This window comes from Bufo gargarizans, chromosome 6 (assembly GCF_014858855.1).
Source record: "Bufo gargarizans isolate SCDJY-AF-19 chromosome 6, ASM1485885v1, whole genome shotgun sequence".
NCBI classification, from domain to species: Eukaryota; Metazoa; Chordata; class Amphibia; order Anura; family Bufonidae; genus Bufo; species Bufo gargarizans.
In genome coordinates, this window is record NC_058085.1 from 84,412,855 (window position 1) to 84,433,407 (window position 20,553).

Here is a 20,553-nt window from a genome sequence, read left to right on the forward strand (position 1 = left end):
CGATACTTTGTGGACATATATCTACAAAATGAACTTATCGGACCAATCAAAGGATTAATAGATACTGGATCACAAGCCACCATTTTATCTTACACCTATTTCAAACAAGTTTCAGACTTAACATCAAAGAAGCCACGATTAAGGTCATTTGATGGCTCTTTGATAAGTGTAGGCGGAAATGCCTTACAGGTAAAAGGAACATCCTGGTTGACATTTAAGATTGGCAAGAAGACAATTAGACATCCCACATTGATTGTGGAGCTTCCATATGATCGGATGATCATAGGAATCGATTTATTAAAAAGATTGAGTCCCATAGTTGATTTCATTAATGAAGCAGTATGGACTCAGGTGAAGGCACCCATTACCTATGAATACTCTTGCAACACACAAGCACAACGCAGTTGTCATGTGATTGAAGAGAAACCTAACTCTATTGAAGTGCATTTCAGGAACAATCAAATACCGGAGGTCACAATCCTGAAGAATGGTAAGCCCGAGGAAGATATCAATGGTGCTGCTCACACCATTACCATCCAGAGGGACAAAATCAAAAAGGTAACTCTGGATGATGATCTATTAACCATTTCTCTTGAAAGGGGGAATCAAGAAGTCTTGGACCTGACCAGGCACATTCAATCGATGGTACGGATTGAAAAGGTCAATGACAATTTATTGATTCCCGTACAGGTAAACAATATAGCCCGGGTGAAATATGCCAAGTTGGATCTGAAATCCGAAGCGAGTTACATAAGCCTAGGACTTTTAAAACAGATCACCAACCCTAAAATGATTAAGAGTTCCTCTCCACAGGACCAATGGATTCATGATCTGGATGGAGATTTCCAGAGTCATAATGTTGTTGCAAGATGTGTTTTATCTATCTCCATAGGAAGTAAAACTACGGAGCACGTTTTCATCGTGGTAAATGAATCACGGTATCAAATGTATATAGGTAATGACCTTCTGCACCGATTTGCCATACAGATTGACATGGTAAATAACACCTTATGGTCCAGATTGCCGGGAAACCCAGAGGGGTTCCAGGATGAAGAACAAGCCTTACGATGGGGACAACAGATGCCCTATGCCGTAAGTATCATGGTTGCTGAGAAAGTTGAAATTCCTGAAGGATGCAAACCATTTCTTCTCCCCATTAAAGTAAAGAAGGGACAGAAGCTGAAGAACGCAGACGCGTTGATCTGTTTATCCAACAGAATGCAGCAGCTCGGCCTAAAGGTAAAACCTACTCCACTGATAAACATCCATCAGGATCAGTTACACATGGTAATTCATAACATGGTTCCCCATAGCATTTCCCTACAAAAGGACACCGTAATTGGTTTAGCTATGGATTCGGAATACTACACGTTTGGATTCCAAAATGATGTTATTGGAATAATTCCTGATGAATACCTGACAGAGGAACAAACAGTGGAACAACATTTTTCCTCAGTCCCTGAGGGGTTATTTAACATACACTCTGTTTATCCTTTCAGCTCTGAAGAAGGTACATGCCACATCGAAGAGTCATCATTAGTTTTCAACCATGAGATCGATGAAAAAGAGTATGAATCATACCAGCAAGGAAAGGATAAGGTACGCTACACCCAGAATGATTTAACTAGTGAGCTTGAAGAAGCTTACGAGTTAAGTCAGCCTGAGATTTTCCCAGAATTTCAGGAGCGAATGGAAGAACAAATCTCCATGGCTGACGCATGCTCCGACGAGTCGAAGCGTCAACGGCTAAAGGAGCTCTTTGCAGAGTTCCAGGAGATGTTTGCCAAGGATTCTTATGACTGTGGGGAAACAAACCTACACGTTACAAGAATCCAAACAGATCCCGATGCACCCCCTGTTTTTGTCAAACAATACCGACTTCCCCTGGCGGCTTACGAGTCACTATCGGAAATCGTCAAGAACTTGGAGGAAAGGGGTATCATCCGTCCAGTACACAGTTCATTCAATCATCCGATACTTGGAGTCCTCAAACCTAACGGTCAATTTCGTCTCTGCTCGGACCTAAGACAGTTGAACAAACGTGTTTATATGTCCGGATGGCCCGTGCCATATATTGACCAAAGTTTGGCACAAATACAAGGATCCAAAATCTTCACTGCCCTTGACTGTGCACAAGGATATTGGACGATTAAGATAGATGAAAGGGATCAGTACAAACTGGCCTTTACATTTGGCAAACGACAGTATGCATGGACCCGATTGCCCTTCGGGTACATAAATGCGGGCCATGAATTTGCAGTGTTCATGCATAAGGCAATGCCTGATGCCGCTGAACGAGGTACCTTATCCTATGTGGATGACATCCTGATCAAAAGTACAACTTTTGAGGAACATATTCAGGAGTTGAGGCATGTACTAACCCAGCTGAGGAAAGCAGGTGTAAAACTTTCTTTGCAGAAGGCTCAATGGTGCCGGACCAAGGTTAACTTCCTAGGTCATGAAGTCACTGCGGATGGAATTAACCCACAGAAAAAGAAGGTGGAAGCAGTGACCAAGACAAAATCTCCTACAAATCTTAAGGAGTTGAGATCATTCCTGGGTATGATGAACTACTCACGTAAGTTCATAGATAATTATGCAGAAATTACAAAACCTCTTTTACAGTTGCTAAAGAAAGGAGTAAAATGGGAATGGAGCGAGCGTCATGAGCAAGCTGTAACTGAGCTCAAGGCCAAACTTATCCAGGCTCCATGCCTTGCTTATCCAGAAGGGGGAAAACCTTTCTTTGTGGAAACAGGTTTCACTGATAAAAGCATAAGTGCAGTTCTTTTCCAAAAACAGGAAAACCGAAACAAGATCATCGCCTATGCCAGCAAGTCCTTGTCACCGGTAGAGGTAAAATTCAATAGCTGTGAAAAAGCATTATTGTCAACTGTGTGGGCTTTGCAATATTTTAGGAGTTTTATCCAAGGCGAAAGGATCATTGTGGAGACCGCACACCAGCCACTGCAATACTTGCAGAGTGATCGTATAAGAGATGGAAACTTGTCAAACAGCAGGATAACCGCCTGGACAATGTCCTTAATGGGATGGCCATTGGAGATCAGGTACAAACAAAATAATAAAAACCCAGTTGCTCAGGGATTAGCAGAACTCCATGACTGTACCAATACGGAACGTAAAGGTGAGACAACGGAAAATGATTTCCTGGAGGAACAATCATCATCACCATATAAATCTTATGAAGAGGAGTACTGCAAATCGTTACCATGTGTATATGTAGACGGCTGTTCATTCCATGCCGATGAAGGATCCGAACGTACATTGGTTGCAGGTATTGGAGTCGTATGGAATAATACGTTCCTAGATGTATCTATTGGATACAAAATTGGTTCTAAAAGCAGCCAGGTTGCAGAACTTACTGCTGTGTACAAAGCCGTACAAATGGCTATCGAATATGATATTAAGGAGTTTGTAATCATCACAGATTCTGATTATGTTCGTAACAGCTTTGTGGAGTACTTTCCCGGATGGAAAAGATCAGACATGATGAGAAGCAATAACAAGCCAGTAAAGCATGGTAAGATGTTTTGTAAAATTGATGAGATGGTTACCGTCCACAGTCTTATCGTTTATTGGAAGAAGGTAAGAGGTCATTCAAAGTATCCAGGCATGGATAAAGAGGGGAATGACCTAGCAGATTCCCTTGCCAAGCAGGCAGCCATTGACGGAGAAGTCTTTGATGTTGACGACCTCATGGGAACTGTCCAAGTGGATGCTATGACAAGGAGTCAGGCCCAAAAGGGAGCTGAAGCCAATGTGGCACAGTGGAGCCAAGATTCCCCTAGTGAAGATCTCATTGCGAGCCAAAAGGGGGATCCGATTATTGGTCTCTTTTATAAGTACATTGAGGATCCACACAACTGTCCCATAACCACGGAAGACTGTATGGATAACGAGGAGTTACGAATTTTGATGAAAGGTAAGTCCCAATTCTCATTACAGGATGGATTACTGATAAGGACCTCGAAGAACGGTATCACACAATGGGTAGTACCTGCAGCATACCGAGGTCTGATGTTGCAACATGCACATGATGCCCCAACCGCTGGTCATCGAGGTGAGAAAATAACGTACGAGTTACTACGGGACTACGCTTACTGGCCACATATGTTACAAGATGTGCGAACATATTGTCAGGGATGTCTAATCTGCCCTCAATTCCAGCCACAAGGACCCACTCATCGGGCACCGCTGATGAAAAGGGGGATGTCCATGCCATGGTCAGACATCCAAATTGACTTCATTGGACCAGTAACAACCTCATCAAAAGGAAACAAGTATATGTTAACCGTAACTTGTCTGTTCACCAAATGGGTGGAATGTTTGCCGTGCAAAACATGCAGTTCAAGCGTATGTGCATCTCTGCTCATTAACCACGTATTTTCTAGATTTGGTCTTCCCCAGCGCATTGAATCCGATCGTGGAAGTCACTTCACCAGTGAGGTGATGACAAAGATGTGGGAAATCCTGGGGGTAAAGAGGAAGCTACATATAGCTTATCGACCAGCCTCTAGTGGTGGAGTAGAACGTTACAACCAGTCCATTGTAAACATCCTGAAAAAGTTTGTCAATGAATCTGGTAAGGACTGGGATGTCAAGTTGCCTTTGGTGCTTATGGCCATCAGAGCCACCCCAAGCGCAGCAACTAAGCTTTCTCCCTTCGAGATGATCACGGGAAGGAAGATGGTGTTACCCCAGCATTTACTTTACAGAACAACGGACCATAACTTGATCAATGCTACAACATCGCATCAGTATGTGGAAAATTTACGCAAGCACCTTCAGCATGCTTTTGCGTTCGCACAGAAGAATATAGAGAAAGCCGCAATGAGTGCTAAGACATACTACGATCTGAAGACTACACAGAAGGAGTATCAAATTTCCGATCGGGTATATCTCTATAACTTCGCTCGGGATCAAGTGAAGGAGAGAAAATTCCTACCTTCCTGGAAAGGTCCCTATGTCATCACTGACAAATTATCTCCAGTGGTCTACAAGATCAAAATCCCTAAGGGGGATGAGTTTATTGAAAAATGGGTGCACATTAATCAGCTACGTGTTTGTCACCCTAGTGCACGACTTCGAGAGATTGAAGGAGTTGGATGAAAAGAGGTGAAGAGACTTTACTGGTTCCAGCTAAAGACGGAAATAAGGATTGGTATCGTATGAACTAAAAAGTGTTATCTGTTATTGTACATCTTTAACTCATACTAACCCATCCTGATGTATGTTTCCTCTGTAACAAAATGTCTCCTAACTCACCTCTGAAACCAGAACTTACTCTGTCCAAGAAAAGAACTTATGCCAATCAGAGGTATATGGTATTAGTAACTCTTTTCTTGCAGGATAAAGTTGAAAAGTGTATGTACTCATATATGTCATACAATATTTTATAGGCGTAAGATGTCATCAAAGATGATTGCCATTATCTACGTCGTCCTGATCTTGGGGAAGGAGTTCCATGCTGAGCCGATTGCTGTGCCAGGTCCTTCGTCCGGAATCATGCTGCAAGGACACCGCGGGGTTCATATTGACGAACAAGAGGATATTATCCCAGAAGATCTACATCAGCCTGGATCCTCGGTCCTTCGTCGAAAACAACTCAACAGTGTCTGAGATCCTGTCGACGGAGCTCCAATCCTGGTACCAGATGCACATCGGATATTTCCAAGAACGGATTACGCAGATCCTGAAGCAAGCAAGGAAGACCTTGACCAGAGAACAGTTTTTTTTACAGACCAAAGCGATTCATGTTTGCAATCGTAGCCGCCATAATTTTGGCATAGTGGGCACTGTTATTACTACCGGTGTGACAGTTGCCGATTCCATCTCTATCAAGACATTGGGACTTGAAGTTGGTTCATTGAAAAGGAACCTATTAAACATTCATGTGGAGATGGAGATCAAAACAAACCTTTATCGAACTTATATCCTGTTTTGCAGGATTTATAGGATGTTGGAATTTGTGTCCCATCCAAGTCATGCGTTAGATAAGGTTCTCCAGAAGAACTTTAACCAAGCTCTGGTTGGAACACTATAAGCCAAGTCTACGCATCGAAGAAAATATATGAAAGCCCTTTATTACATTCCAAATGCATTCACATGTTATGGAATATTTTGGAATGAAGGGGGATTTGTCGGGCATATTCATATCTGCACATTAAGGTCTGACAATATTAGAACCAAAATGGAGATTCACATTACCTTTAAGAGGCCAAAAACTCTGCTGGAATAAGCCAGAGAAGGAATGGTCACTGGCATACAATGTATATTGTTTTAAAAGTTATTGCCAACAGATGTGGTATCTTAGAGATTGTAATGGGTCTCACATGAACTGTCTTAACTACCGGGGTCATGAGAGGTTATTGCTTAAAAACACTGGTTTCTCTAAACATATCAGTCTGAGGAACAATGGGTGTTATATAGCTTCATGATCTAATAAGAGACATCCATAAAACACATCTGGTGTGGAATGGGTATCTTTTCGTATATATATATATATATATATTCCTGTGTGCATTTATTTAGGCGTTTGAACTTATTAATGGATTCATATATACTATGCAATATTAAGTATTATAACCAGACATTATTAATGTATCTTTTTGTATTGTATCTCATTGAGGGGATATAGCAAGTTGTTGTTTTCTTCTCTTAAGAAGGGTCTATTCAGAGGAGCTGAGGGTATTTCAAACATCATTATTCAAATAGCTGTGACAATTAGGTGTATACAAACCAGGGCAAAAGCTAGAAGTTTATGGTTCTCTTATCTGACCATAAATAAGATGGTCTGTTGACTGTCAAAATGGATCCATGGTGTCTGGGAAAGTGATCCTAAAGTGTCAGAAAGAGTACCTCCTAATTGATTTAAGTTGGGAGAGACCAAAGGTTAAGAGGTGTAATAAAGCCGGATATATATATTAATTCTAAAAATTGCTATATGATACAACAGTGCCATCAAGTGGTAGATGGGCAGAAGGAATGCCAATTAAATGACATCATACCCATGATTACCATACGTCACACCCACCTTATCTAATTGGAAATCCCTAATCCAAGAGGGGATGGGCATAGATAAGGATGAGGATATCTAAGGCAGTTTTTGGAGAGGAAGAAAGAAACTAAGATCACTTGAAAAATCACTTGAGACAAAGAGGACTGGAGCCAAACATCACTTGGAACTTCTTCAGGGAGAACACTTGGGAATTCATTCATCAGCATCACTTCACACGTCAGGAACGTACCTCAGGACGGGATAGATCTGAATCTTGGAAAGCTGGGTCCCTTCTAAAAGCTCTTTATCCCAAAGCAAGGGGTAATGTATAATCCATTTTATTTGCAGTAATTATAAATCGCTCCAATTGGCATATAGTTGAGACCCCATTATTAGTGGGTCAATAGTGTTAACATTAATTTTACAGGAAATTTTAATGAACGTGCACATCATTAGAATTCCTATAATATTGCTATCAGAGTGGAATCTCTGATCGGATTTTATTATCCGTAGTTAGGTCAACGGGCGTATTTATAAGGTGTCTCTTACTGCCATATTCTCTGATTGAGCATAAGGGATTTTCCACAGATTCATTTCTATTGTTTTTTTTGTTGTTGTTGCATTATAATATTTTGATTACCAGTATATTAATCGGTAATAATTTGGTAAAAAGAAAAAGTAGTATTGTATTGTACTTAAGTCAGCCTGTAAACGGTGGAGCACCATCTTATGGTCAATTTTGATATTATCTTTGTATTCATTTGTATGCCATGTTTTCTGCTTGTATTTATAATAAATTATATTTTGTATAATTAATTGCACCCTGTTTCATTAGCTGCACAAATTAATTTTAGATCTCATCAATAAAAGAACTGGCGTTTATATGTCCGCCAATTAAATTTTTCAATTTTTATTTTTTTTATTTTTCATAAAAATATCAAATCATATTTTTATGGTTTCATATCTTATGTAAAATAAATACCCGACATATCACTACCTGATACACACTGTGCTTTTGGTAGTCCGAGACACTTCCTGCTGCCCTCGGATTGGCCGAACTGGACAAGCAGAAAAGGTTTTGGACTACCAGATGCACAGTGTGCATCAGACAGTCAGAGATGCGGTGCAACCGTCTTGGATGACAGAAGAGGAACCAGGGAACCGGTGGATTTGTAGCTGAAAAGATGAAGGAGGGCACCATGTAAGTGTTCTGTTTGGTCCCTTTAAAATATTTCCCTAAAACCAAAGCTCATTTCTTACAAGGCGTAGGGCTCATGCACACGACCGTATGTATTTTGCTGTCCGCAAAAAAATACGGATGACGTCCGTGTGCATTCTGTATTTTGCGGAACGGAACAGCTGGCCCCTGATAGAACAGTAATATCCTTGTCCGTAATGCGGACAATAACAGGACATTTTCTATTTTTTTGCTGAACTGAAACACAAACATAGAAGCATAGAATGTTTCGGCAGATAAGAACCATTCGGCCCATCTAGTCTGCCCAATATACTGAATACTATGGATAGCCCCTGGCCCTATCTTATATGAAGGATGGCCTTATGCCTATCCCATGCCTGCTTAAACTCCTTCACTGTATTTGCAGCTACCACTTCTGCAGGAAGGCTATTCCATGCATCCACTACTCTCTCAGTAAAGTAATACTTCCTTATATTACTTTTAAACCTTTGCCCTGCTAATTTAAAACTATGTCCTCTTGTAGCAGTTTTTCTTCTTTTAAATGTTCTCTCCTCTTTTACCTTGTTGATTTCCTTGTATTTAAAAGTTTCTATCATACAGAAACGGGATGCACACGGAGTATGGGCTCATGCACACAACTGTATGCCCTCCGAGACATACGGTCTGTGAGCGGGCCATATGTCCCGGAGCGGCATACATCGTGCGCACGGGAGCCAACAGTGCTGTGTGCATTGGGCCACTCATGTGTGCGGGAGGGCATACGGTCGTGTGCATGAGCCCTAACTTCCACAAAAAAAAAAGAATGAACACGGAAAGAATATACGTTCGTGTGTATGAGCCCTTACTCTGTAAAAGAAGTGGCAGTAGAGCCCTGGACATACTGTTCATGTGATGCATCCTGTAAATGATCCCTCAGTACCAAGCTGATCTCTACATCCCATTACCTTGGCGTGGTGCAGATCTACTCCATACATTGATAGCTTCTTGGCATTTTCTAGAAAGTGAATCTCGGCCTCAGCTGGAGTCATTCCTCTGGTTAAACATATACAAACATGTAAATTATATTTAAAGGGACAGTATGTTACATATATACAGAATATATCTGTGACAGTAACACAGGACACATAGGTTATAATAGAAGCTATGATTACAAGCAGGGCGTAGCTATAGGGGGTGCAGAGGTAGCAGTCGTTACCGGGCCCAGGAGCCTGAGGGGGCCCAAAGACCTTTGTGCCGCATAAGAAGACACCGATATTATAGAAGGTGCATACTGATCAAGTTACACCTCTGGCTGGAGGGAAGGGGATAGGTCAAAAATCTGGCATGGTGGGGGCGGTGTCGTTTCAATTTTTGCCTCAGACAGCAGGAAGGCTATGTGCTCCCCTGTCCCTGACCACAAAGCAGTGAGGGAAGGGGGGCCCAAGCTGAACTTTTGCACCAGGGCCCATGAGCTACGCCCCTGATTACAAGGTGGCATCAGATACATTTTTTGGAAAACTAGTTTTTCCATGGAGGTAATCCCAGACAATTTATAGCCGTGACGTAGGACAATGAGAAGCTGTGTTCCCCCATTATATCAAACATCTGCGAAAGGAAGGTACTGGGCCTCCAACCTCACTACTAGGTAGAGAAGGCTGATTGTTTCTGGAGGCGCCTCAGTTCTTCTGTATCAGTCTCATGACTAAACAGTCACTTTGCTACCCTCTTTCCAGCACTAGGGAGCCTAGCTTTCCGCAGAAAACACGTTTCCTCTCTATACTCCTGTGACGCCCGTATAGAAACGCCTGTATAGAAAGTACCATTATTTATTATGGTGAATAACATCTGCCTTATATAAAGATACTGTTGCAAGTGGCGCCAATATATTGTTTGGGGCATATGTTCACCCCCAAGGATTATTTTCTAATTTACATAAAGAGTCAATAAGTATACAACAGGGATGGCCAACCTGCAGCTCTCCTGCTGTTGCAAAACTACAACCCCCAGCATGCCCACACTGCCTTCAGCTATCAGCCTACAGCAGGGGATGGTGGGAATCGTAGTTTTACAACAGCTGGAGGGCCGCAGGTTGACCATCCCTGGTATACAAAGTTGAGTAACTTTGCAAATCCATTGCCTCACGGATCTTGTATTAGTCTTTATTTACTGCTTGTCCAGACCTGCATTCATAATTATGGAGGCCTCGGAGCTGAACCATCTCAACATTTACTGTTCACAGTATGTTATGGGGAAAACGAACAGTCCCAGAATGCTTTGCGTCACAGAGCTTTATAGGAGGCTCAAATAAGATTTGTAAATTCTGGGAGGGCTCCTGGCACATATGGCGTACATATTTAGTGGGCCCCATGCATGCAACAGAGGCATGTTAAGAGTCTCCTGTTGCCATACGTCGGGCTGGTTCGTAGTCTGCTGTTATTTTGCTATACCGAGGCATACAGCAAAAAAGGCTTACAGCATGGTATATGTTTTGTACAGTAAGGGTCAATGAGCACATACGGTGTTATATGTTGCAGCCTTCAGGTGGATGTATGGAGTCTACCTCCAAAGATAGGTAAAAATGAAGTATGAATAGAGGCATAGCTGCTTGGGATCTGTCTGTCAACAAGCTTCCTTTGAGTAGGTCATCAGTATCTTATCGTGGGGGTCCGACACCTGGGATGCCTGCCAATCAGCTGTTTGAGGAGACCGTGAAGCTCCTGTGAGCGGCGCTGCCTCCTCACAGCTTACCAAGCACAGTGCCATACATTGTATATGAGCTGTGTTTGGTATGGTAGCTCAGCCCTATTCACTTGAATGGGACTGAGCTGCGCCTAGGTCACGTGAACGAAGAATGTGCCGTCGATGGCCCTCGAGAAACAGCTGATCGATGGGGTTCTTTGGTATTGGACCCCCACCAATTAGATACAGATGACTTATCCAGATAGGTCATCGGTATAAAAAAAAAAAGTCAGAAAACCCCTTTAATCTAATTTGTATGGCCAGCTTAGGGAACAATACAAGACAAATCAAGTTACTCAACTTGCAACATAGATTATATCTACTTCATGTATAAACAGGGAAAGGAGAATATACTCTTCACATAGTCATCCATGGATCCTCGTCTCAGTGCTGTTACCTGTAGGTTTTATGCAGCTCCATCACTCGTTCTTCCAGCTCTCTTGTCTGATTAGGGGAAAAACGAAGTTCACTCACATAATTCCCATGATTTTCTTCAGGGTCATAGTCACCAAGCTCAGCTTGTACAGTATAAGACCCCAACAGGGCATGAGTGACAAAGGAGCAGGGTAGGCGTCCACTGATGATGTCAGCACGTAACTGGAGGCACAGATAATACCTGCCACAAAGATTATGACAATAAGCCAGTGTAGAAAATGTGAGGGTGGACATTGCCGAATAATAAAAAGTCGTATTTCTTCAACTAGAAATGTCCCTTTTGATAATACTACATTTCAATGCAGAATTTGTGGAATTAAACTAAATAAATAGTTAACACAGACACACAGCCAACCGCCATACACGCAGTGCACATGTGGACATGTACCTGCAAGGAAACACACAAGGAGTATTCCAGTTGTAGTAATGACCACTCACATTGCAGGTAAGGAGATAATTCAAGAGCACTATTTCTGTAGTAACTGGAACCGCTCTTAATTACTGACCAGTGGATTATTCTTCCAGCTGTTGTACCGTAATCAAAGATGCATCAAGCATCGCTCTGACTGCTCATTGTTGGGCAGAGTGGCTGAATTATCAAGAAGTCTGAAGAACGGGTGAGCAATCTCTGGCATGCCAGCTATGGTGAAACTACGGCTCCCAGCATGCACACTTGCTTAGCCATTCTCAGAACTCTCACAGAAGTGAATGCAGCATGCTGGGAGTTGTACGTTCACAACAGCTGGCATGCTGGAGGTTGCTGTTGCCTGCCCTATACATATACATATTTACTTCAGCTAAGTGTGCATGTGTTTTCAATGGGTAGAGGGGAGTAAGCTGCTGCCAGACACCACTTTGCCGAACCCTTCAACTCTATGCAGCCTTGCGAGATCGCCAAGCGCTTGTACTCGGCTTTCTCTATAGAGTTGAATGGAGAGCAAATGGGGAGCCCTGGCGGTCGGACCTCCGTCGTTAAAATACTTATCCCCTATCCTGTAAATAGGGGATATGTTTCTGCAATAGGACAACCCCTAAAGCCACCTTACTCTTGATTAGGTTCTGTAGTTTATAGATCCTGATGGCATGGTGATCTTTTTAAAAAAAAATAAAAAAGTACATAATTTTATATGCTAAGCAAACACTTCAAATATAACAGATTATCTGGATGCATCATGCATGCCCATAAAAGAAGTAGTAAAGAAGTATACAGCTTAACGCTGCCGTTGGCTAGGTCTTTACCTGCAATATTAAAGTAAATATAAAATTATATCTAACTAGGTAGAGACCGAAATATACCTATCACCCAGCAAAAGGTAGTTTGGTAAATTTGGCTTATCTTTAGACGGTCTAGGCCAGAGATCAGCAACCTCCGGACTGCAGCTCTCCTGAAACTACAGCTCCCAAAATCCTTCTTTCACTTCTGCGGGAGTTACAATAACAGTCTATCAAGTGTGCATTCATGGGAGTTGTAGTTTCACAACAGCCGGAGTGCCAAAGGTCTAGGCTAGAGGCCCTTTACATGGCCCGATGCAGCAGTGTAAAAATGTACAAGATGCAATGGTGCAAATACCCAAAGCAGAAACAGCCAATAGAGATTCCCCTGACAAAGCTTTTGGCGAAACGCGTTAGATGATTGAGCGTTTCTCATGCAGACTACCTTTTGCTCTTTTTTTGCTACTAAGCCATCTTATGTGGCCTGGATTGCCAGGATTCGTTTTTGTCATGTGACCCCGGAGCGGGAGTGAAGCTCTTGCTATTACTTACCGCTCTGTTACCTGTCGTCCCGCACCGTGCTGCACTTTCTTCCTGACACATCGTCAGGTCATAGTGCACGTAAGCGCGCACTATGACCCAACACTGTGTGACGTCAGGACGACAGTGCAGCGCACAGAGAAGAAGATGGAGGAGCTGTGGAGTGGCGCCCCTACAGGAAAGGCAAGTACTGTCGCTGGCGACATGGCTAGGAGGGGGCACTGGGGGACAAGCTTGTGGCACACGGGGGGGGCAAGCTGATGGCACTGGGGGGAAGCTAACGGCACTGGGGGGAAGCTGACGGCACTGGGGGGAAGCTGACGGCACTGGGGGGGCAAGCTGGTGGCACTGGGGGGGCAAGCTGGTGGCACTGGGGGGGCAAGCTGGTGGCACTGGGGGGGCAAGCTGGTGGCACTGGGGAGCAGCCTGATGGCATTGGGGTGGCAGCTGGTGGCACTGGGGAGCAGATGATGGCACTGAGGGAGCAGCTGATGGCACTGGGGGAACGGAGCTGATGGCACTGGGGGAACGGAGCTGATGGAACTGATGCACTTGGGCTGATCGCACAGGGGGAACAAAGGGTGCTGGAGACTGATGGCAGCGGGTCTGATGAGTTTTTATAAAAGGAAAACAGTCAATTAAAAATAATAAAATGTATTTACATAGCGCCACCATATTCCGCAGCGCTTTACAAATTCATAGGGTTCATGTACGAAACAAAAGTAACTGGCTAATATGCAACTGTAACACTAGGAGTCAGGACCCTGCTCGGAAGAGCTTACAATCTATGAGGAATTGGGGGTGACACATAAGGTAGTTGATTGTGATAAGTTGGATTTGAGCCATTATTGAACTGACAGGAGTGGTGCCGGCCGATCTGCTTTGGGTTTGGGACTACTAGAGGATCGAGTTTAGGCCAGAGGATTTGGTGGGGTAAAGGTTTAGTCTGGGAAAAGTCATTTTAGGTAGCTTGATAAGGCTGCCTGAAAAGATGCGTTTTTAAGGCACGTTTGAAGGTAGAGAAGTTGTGAACTGACCTAGTATTCCGGGGCAGAGTATTCCAGAGAGTAGGTGCAGCTCGAGAAAAGTCTTGAAGACGGGAGTGAGAGGTACAAATTATGGAAGTTATTAATCTTAGGTCGCTAACGGAACGGAGAGCACGAGTAGGGTGGTAGATGGAGATGAGGGAGGAGATGTATGGAGGTGCAGCACTGGGCAGAGCTTTGTGGGTGAGAAGTTTGAACTGTATTCTGTGGTGGATGGGCAACCAGTGAAGTGACTGGCACAGACTAGTAGCATCAGTGTAGCGGTCGGATGGATAGATGAAGACTGAAGGCCGGAGAGTTTAGTGAGAGGGAGACCGATTAGTTAGGCTACTTTCACACCTGCGTTAGGTGCGGATCGATCTGGTATCTGCACAGACGGATCCGCACCTATATTGCAAACGATTGTATCCGTTCAGAACGGATCCGTTTGCATTATTCTTTTTTTTAAAAAGTCTAAGTCAAAACGGATCCGTCCTGACTTACATTGAAAGTCAATGGGGGACGGATCCGTTTTCAACTGCACCATATTGTGTCAGTAAAAACGGATCTATCCCCATTGACTTACATTGTAAGTCAGGACAGATCCGTTTGGCTCCCCATATCCAGAGCGGAATGGAGGCGGAACGGTGCCAAACTGATGCATTCTGAATGGATCCTTATCCATTCAGAATGCATTAGGGCTGAACTGATCCGTTTTGAACTGTTTGTGAGATCCCTGAAACGGATCTCACAAACGGAATTCAAAACGCCCATGTGAAAGTAGCCTAATGCGTTGCAGTAGTCAAGACGAGAATGAATCAAGGCAACAACAAGAGTTTTTGCAGTTTACACCGTAAGAAAAGGGCAGATTCTGGCGATATTCTTGAGGTGCAGACGACAAGAGCGTGTAAGTGATTGAATATAGGGAACAAAGGAAAGATCAGAGTCAAATGTGGCCCCAAGACAGCGGGCATGTTGCACAGGAGTTATGATAATACTGCAGACCAAAATTAATATATCAAGTTTAGGTGAGTTAGGTGAGTTAGTAGATGGGGGAAAGACAAGAGGTTCAGTTTTAGATACAGAGAGGACATGATGTTAGAGACAGCTCCCAGACAATTTACTGGTGTTTTGGAGTAAAGCAGGGGTGATGTCAAGGGATGAAGTGTATAGTTGGGTGTCGTCAGCATAGAGATGGTTTTGAAAGCCAAATCTACTGATAGTCTGTCGGATGGGGGCTGTAAAGAGGGAGAAGAGTAGAGGACCTAGTACTGAGCCCTGAGGAACTCCGACATCAAAAGGAAGAGGAGAAGAAGAGCCAGCGAATGATACACTAAAGGAGCAGCCAGAGAGATAGGAAGAGAACCAAGAGAGAGCAGTTTCCTTAAGGCCAATTGAGTGGAGCATGGTGAGGAGGAGTTTATGGTCTATGGCAGTTATAGGCAAACTGCGGCTCTCCAGATGTTGCAAAACTACAACTCCCAACATGCCCTGCTGTAGGCTGAAAGCTGTAGGCAGTCATTGCATGCTGTGAGTTGTAGTTCTGCAACAGCTAGAGAGCCGCAGTTTGCCTATCACTGGCTATGGTATCAAACGCTGCAGAGAGATCCAGCAGAATCAGTAGCAAATAGTCACCATTTCTTTTTGCTGTTAGGAGATCGTTAGACACTTTAGTAAGGGCAGTTTATATAGCGTGAAGAGGGCGAAAGGCAGATTGTAAGGGGTCAATAAGAGAGTTTGCCAAGAGATAGATTATTAAGCGAGAGTAGACAAGACGTTCAAGGAGTTTAGAGATGAAGGGGAGGTTAGAAACAGGTCTGTAGTTAGCAGCACAGGTCGGGTCAAGAGATGGTTTCTTTAGTAGTGGGGTTATAATAGAGTGTTTGAAAGAGGAGGGAAACATACCAGAAGAGAGAGAGAGAGAAAATAAAAATTGTAGTTAGGTGAGTGATGACAGCCGGGGAGATGGACTGGAGGAGGTGTGATGGAATAGGATCACTGCTACAGGTCGTGGGTCGAGAAGAAGAGCGAAGCCTGGAGACTTCTTCCTCTGTTATATGGTCAAAAGAGGAGAGAGGACATGTGGAGGAATTGGAGGGAGAAGGATTGAAATTATTTGGGGACTGGGAGATTATTTCCTGCCAATCTTGGCCATGTCATCAGCGCAGAGGTCAGTGACAGGTTCTGGAACTTTAGGGCTTAGAAGGGAATGAAAAGTGTCAAAGAGTCGTTTTGGGTTATTTGAGAGTGAGGAGATGAGAGAGGTGAAGTACTTTTGTTTGGCAATGTTGAGAGCCGAATTGTATGTTTTGAGCATACATTTATAATGGAGGAAGTCTGCTGGTATTTGCGATTTTCTCCATAAGCGTTCTGCACATCTGGAGCAGTACTGTAGAAAATGTGTTTCAGGTGTGTGCCATGGTTGCCGTGTTCTGTGTCAAGAGGGTCGGATTGATATTGGAGCAACTTCATCTAGGGTGGTTTTGAGGGTCTGGTTGTAATGATTGGCAGCCACGTCTGGACAGGGGAGGGAAGTGATTGGGGTAGGAGCTAGTTGTAGGGTGTTATTAGGTTGCTGGCAGTTAATGGCGTGTAGTTTTCTGTAGATCTAATTAATTCATTTTTTCTTATTAGATTACTCGATTAATCGTAAAAAATAATCAATAGAATACTCAATTTCTAAAATAATCGTTTACTGCAGCCCTAATCTGCATTGAGTGTGTCCCTCACATGAATTTCTTTGCCTACTGTTGTGTGGATTCCTCCAATTTTTAAACTTCCATATATGTATTTTTAATTGCATTCAATAAATGGAAATTAATTTTTATACTCTATGGCTATTTCTGCTTTGGGTATTTGAACCATCGCTTCTTGTAGGTTTATTTCTATTTTTGGGTGTGCCCTTGTGATAGGTCTAGTTATTGATAGGTTTACAGTGTACCCTGCAGGAAAGCCCCGCCCCCAATTACACTTACATAGCAAGCCCTGAAAACCTAGCTAGTTGTGCAGAAGGACCCGTGATGATGTCATCAGCATGTAATCAGGGCAGCCATACAGAGTACAGAGTCAGTAGTTTTACAGCTGAAGGACCTGTGATGATGTCATCGTCATGTGACCAGGGCAGGGAGCTGAAGCTCAGCAGTGGAGAGGAAAATGTAGTTCAACTACATGGTGAGGAACTTCATTGTGTGTCTGGAGGAGAGGCGAGTGGTGTCCTGGGATTGCCCATAACATTCTAATAATGGGAGTTGTAGTTTTGACCTACTGTATTCCCCTCCATGTAATCTTCACTGATGCCCTACAATAACAGTGTTGTAGTTGTAGTTTTTTCCTCTACTGATATCCAATGATGCTGTATAATAACAGCCTGGTAATACTGGGGATTCTCGCCTCTTTTACCCTTCCTCGTATTGCCCACTAATTTTCACCTGTTTCACACTGCCTGCAGTAGTTCCAGCAGGGAACGGAACAACCTGTCGGAGCTCTCTGGATCTGGGATTGCTTGATGATATTGCTAGCCCCATTGTACCCAGAGATACTCTTGTAAAAACTTATCTAAAACCTCCTCCAAATTAGAAATCAGCAACCAAAACAACCTGTTTTCAGCTAGTAAACTGCTACAGATTTTTCTGCCACTGATTTTGCTGTGTGAACATACTCTCAGAGCACCTACACATGGGTGCGGGCGGAAATTCTTCATGAATTGGCCATGCGGATTTCTGTGCATTTCTGCACCAAATACGCACCAAAAACCGTGTTTGATGTGGATTTGCTGCAGATCTCACCCTTGCATCGCTAAAGTTGATACCCACACAAAAGATAGCGCAAAGAAGCGACATGCTATAGATTTCTATATCTGCACAGCAGGTCAGTTTCTATATGGATAAAAAAAGCAAAGTGTCTAATTTCATAGACCTACATGAAAATCCGCACAGAAAAAATGTGCGTAATTTGCATTGTGTGCAGGTTCCTCTTAGACAGGATTAGTACATCAGTGTGCTTTTACTACCAATTTGAGATATATATTTTTTTCCTACTAACAGGCATTTGCAGTAATACAGAATATAATCACATAACTTCGGAGCACTGTGATATTCTCAGCTCACAGAATTGGATGTGTCGGAGGCAAAATCAAGCGAGAGCGCGCGTGGTCATTCGTGTCTCCTAGCAACAGTCATACACGCTGTCAAATACACAATCACAGCACATTCACTCAATTCTATGATTAAATACCAGCACAGTAAAGCTTTATAACACCCCGATTATAAGCTTCAATGCCGACTGATGTTACATTCAGTATGTAGGTTTTTTTATACAGACTTAGGCTACATGCACACGACCGCTGTGTGTTTTGCGGTCCGCAAAACACGGATGGCGTCCGTGTGCGTTCTGCAATTTGCGGAATGGCACGGACAGTCTTTAATATAACTGCCTTATCCGCAAAACGTGGACAGGAATAGGACAGGTTATATTTTTTTTTTTGCGGACCACGGAATGGAGCAACGGATGCGGACAGCACACGAAGTGATGTCCGCATCTTTTGCAGCCCCATTGAAGTGAATGGGTCCACATCCGAGCCGCCAAAACTGCGGCTCTGATGCGGACCAAAACAACGGCCGTGTGCATGAGGCCTTAAAGGGGTTGTCTCACTTCAACAAATGGCATTTATCATGTAGACAAAGTTAATACAAGGCACTTACTAATGTATTGTTGTTATCCATATTGCTTCCTTTGCTGGCTGGATTAATTTTTTATTTTTATCATATTATACACTGCTCGTTTCCAGCGGTTACAACCGTCCTGCAATCCAGCAGTGGTGGTCGTGCTTGTGTACTATAGGAAAAAATGCCAGCCTCTCTGTGCAAGTGTGCAAGCACGACCACCGCTGCTGGATTGCAGGATGGTCGTGACCTCTGGAAACAAGCAATACATAATATGATGGAAAAATGAATCCAGCCAGCAAAGGAGGCAGTATGGACAATCACAATACATTAGTAAGTGCTTTGTATTAACTTTGTCTACATAATAAATGCCATTTGCTGAAGTGAGACAACCCCTTTAGGGACCTATTAGATGGAGAGATTAGGTTACCTGCACATGTAGCAGAATACGCGTGATTCCCGTGCGGAAAACCCGCAGTGTAGTACAGTACCAGCAAAGTTTGCGGTTTTTATCTGTGGATTTAACCCTTTTCGACTGAAGTGGGAGATCTGGGGCAATCTGGGGAAATCCGCGCTAAACGCCGCTGTTAGATATTGTAGATTTTGGAGCGATGTGGGCGATTTGGAAATTTGTGCAGGTACCCTTATAGTTTAAATTTCCATATGATAGGGTGCTGCCATACGTCAGATCGGTGCTGAGTTTTGGATGCAATAAAAAAATGCTGAAAAAAAAGTATGTTTTTGCAACAACATATCTGGGTTTATGCTGCCATTCCTTCCAGTAAAGGCCTCTTTCACACGAGCGGATTTGCAATCTGTATATGGCGCGTATTGTGTACCAAAATACGCAGCTAATGTAAATGAATAGGGCTATTCACACGCGTGCTTCATTTCTGTCAGTATTTGAAATACGCAGCATGTCCTAGTTTTGTTCTTTATTTGCTTTCATTTATTTACTTAGTGTGGGGTTGCGGCCGGGCTAACAACGTTTTATTTTCCGTCCGAATCCCAGCACTCATGCCGGAAATCGTCCAGATCCCCATTGGGTCCCATGATAGTCAATGGGGTCCTGCAGTGAACGGCAGGATCCAGTCAGGTCCTGCAGGCTGTTCTCTGCCGGATCCGTGAAATGCAAATGTGAACCTACCCTTACCTATGTAATGTATGTTACATCCATACGGCCATTACTCACCCTGACAGGGACTGTACTTCCCGACAGAGGAATGAGATTAATAGATATTCTGCTAGTTCAGTAGTATTTGTAGGAAGGCTTATGTGATGATTATGCATTGAGATCCATGTTATTGCAGCTGACGTTCAGTAGGGCTTTTAGTACTTACTGGAATGCTTAAAATCTGTAACTGGTAGACCTCTAAATATATAAACCGCGCTTTGTATTATTGTATTCTGGAGCTTAAAGGCTCCTAGACACTACAGGTGTTTAGTGTAGTCCATAAATGAGGAATCCCTGGTGTTGCTAAGCAACCGACTTTCCATCGGATATGCTGTCTAACGGCGAAATAGGACTCATGCATCTAAATGAGGAATTCATTAGCCTACGTCATCTCAGAATCACTCTTTGATTTGTAGGTCATTCATTTTCAACCACTTAAGATACTGTACACAGCACAGGAGGAAAGCCTATGACAGCTGTTATCATCATTAATATCAATGCCATATGTTCACACAACAGATTCACATCCAATGTGTATTTCCTGCAGCAGAAATCCAAGGCTGACCCTCAGA

The 20,553-nt window shown here is 43.2% G+C and overlaps 1 protein-coding gene across 4 annotated transcripts in view; it reads right to left on the reverse strand.

The window, feature by feature from the left end:
- The window catches only part of EPB41L1 (erythrocyte membrane protein band 4.1 like 1), a 169,475-nt gene that overhangs the window by 62,501 nt on the left and 86,421 nt on the right, over nucleotides 1-20,553 (reverse strand). For all 4 annotated transcript variants that reach the window (XM_044296862.1, XM_044296861.1, XM_044296859.1 and 1 more), the window contains 2 exons: nucleotides 11,332-11,550; nucleotides 9,161-9,248 (listed from right to left, as the gene is read on the reverse strand). In XM_044296862.1, coding sequence (XP_044152797.1) covers nucleotides 9,161-9,248; nucleotides 11,332-11,550 — 307 coding nt within the window. The remainder of the gene's footprint in view (nucleotides 1-9,160; nucleotides 9,249-11,331; nucleotides 11,551-20,553) is intronic.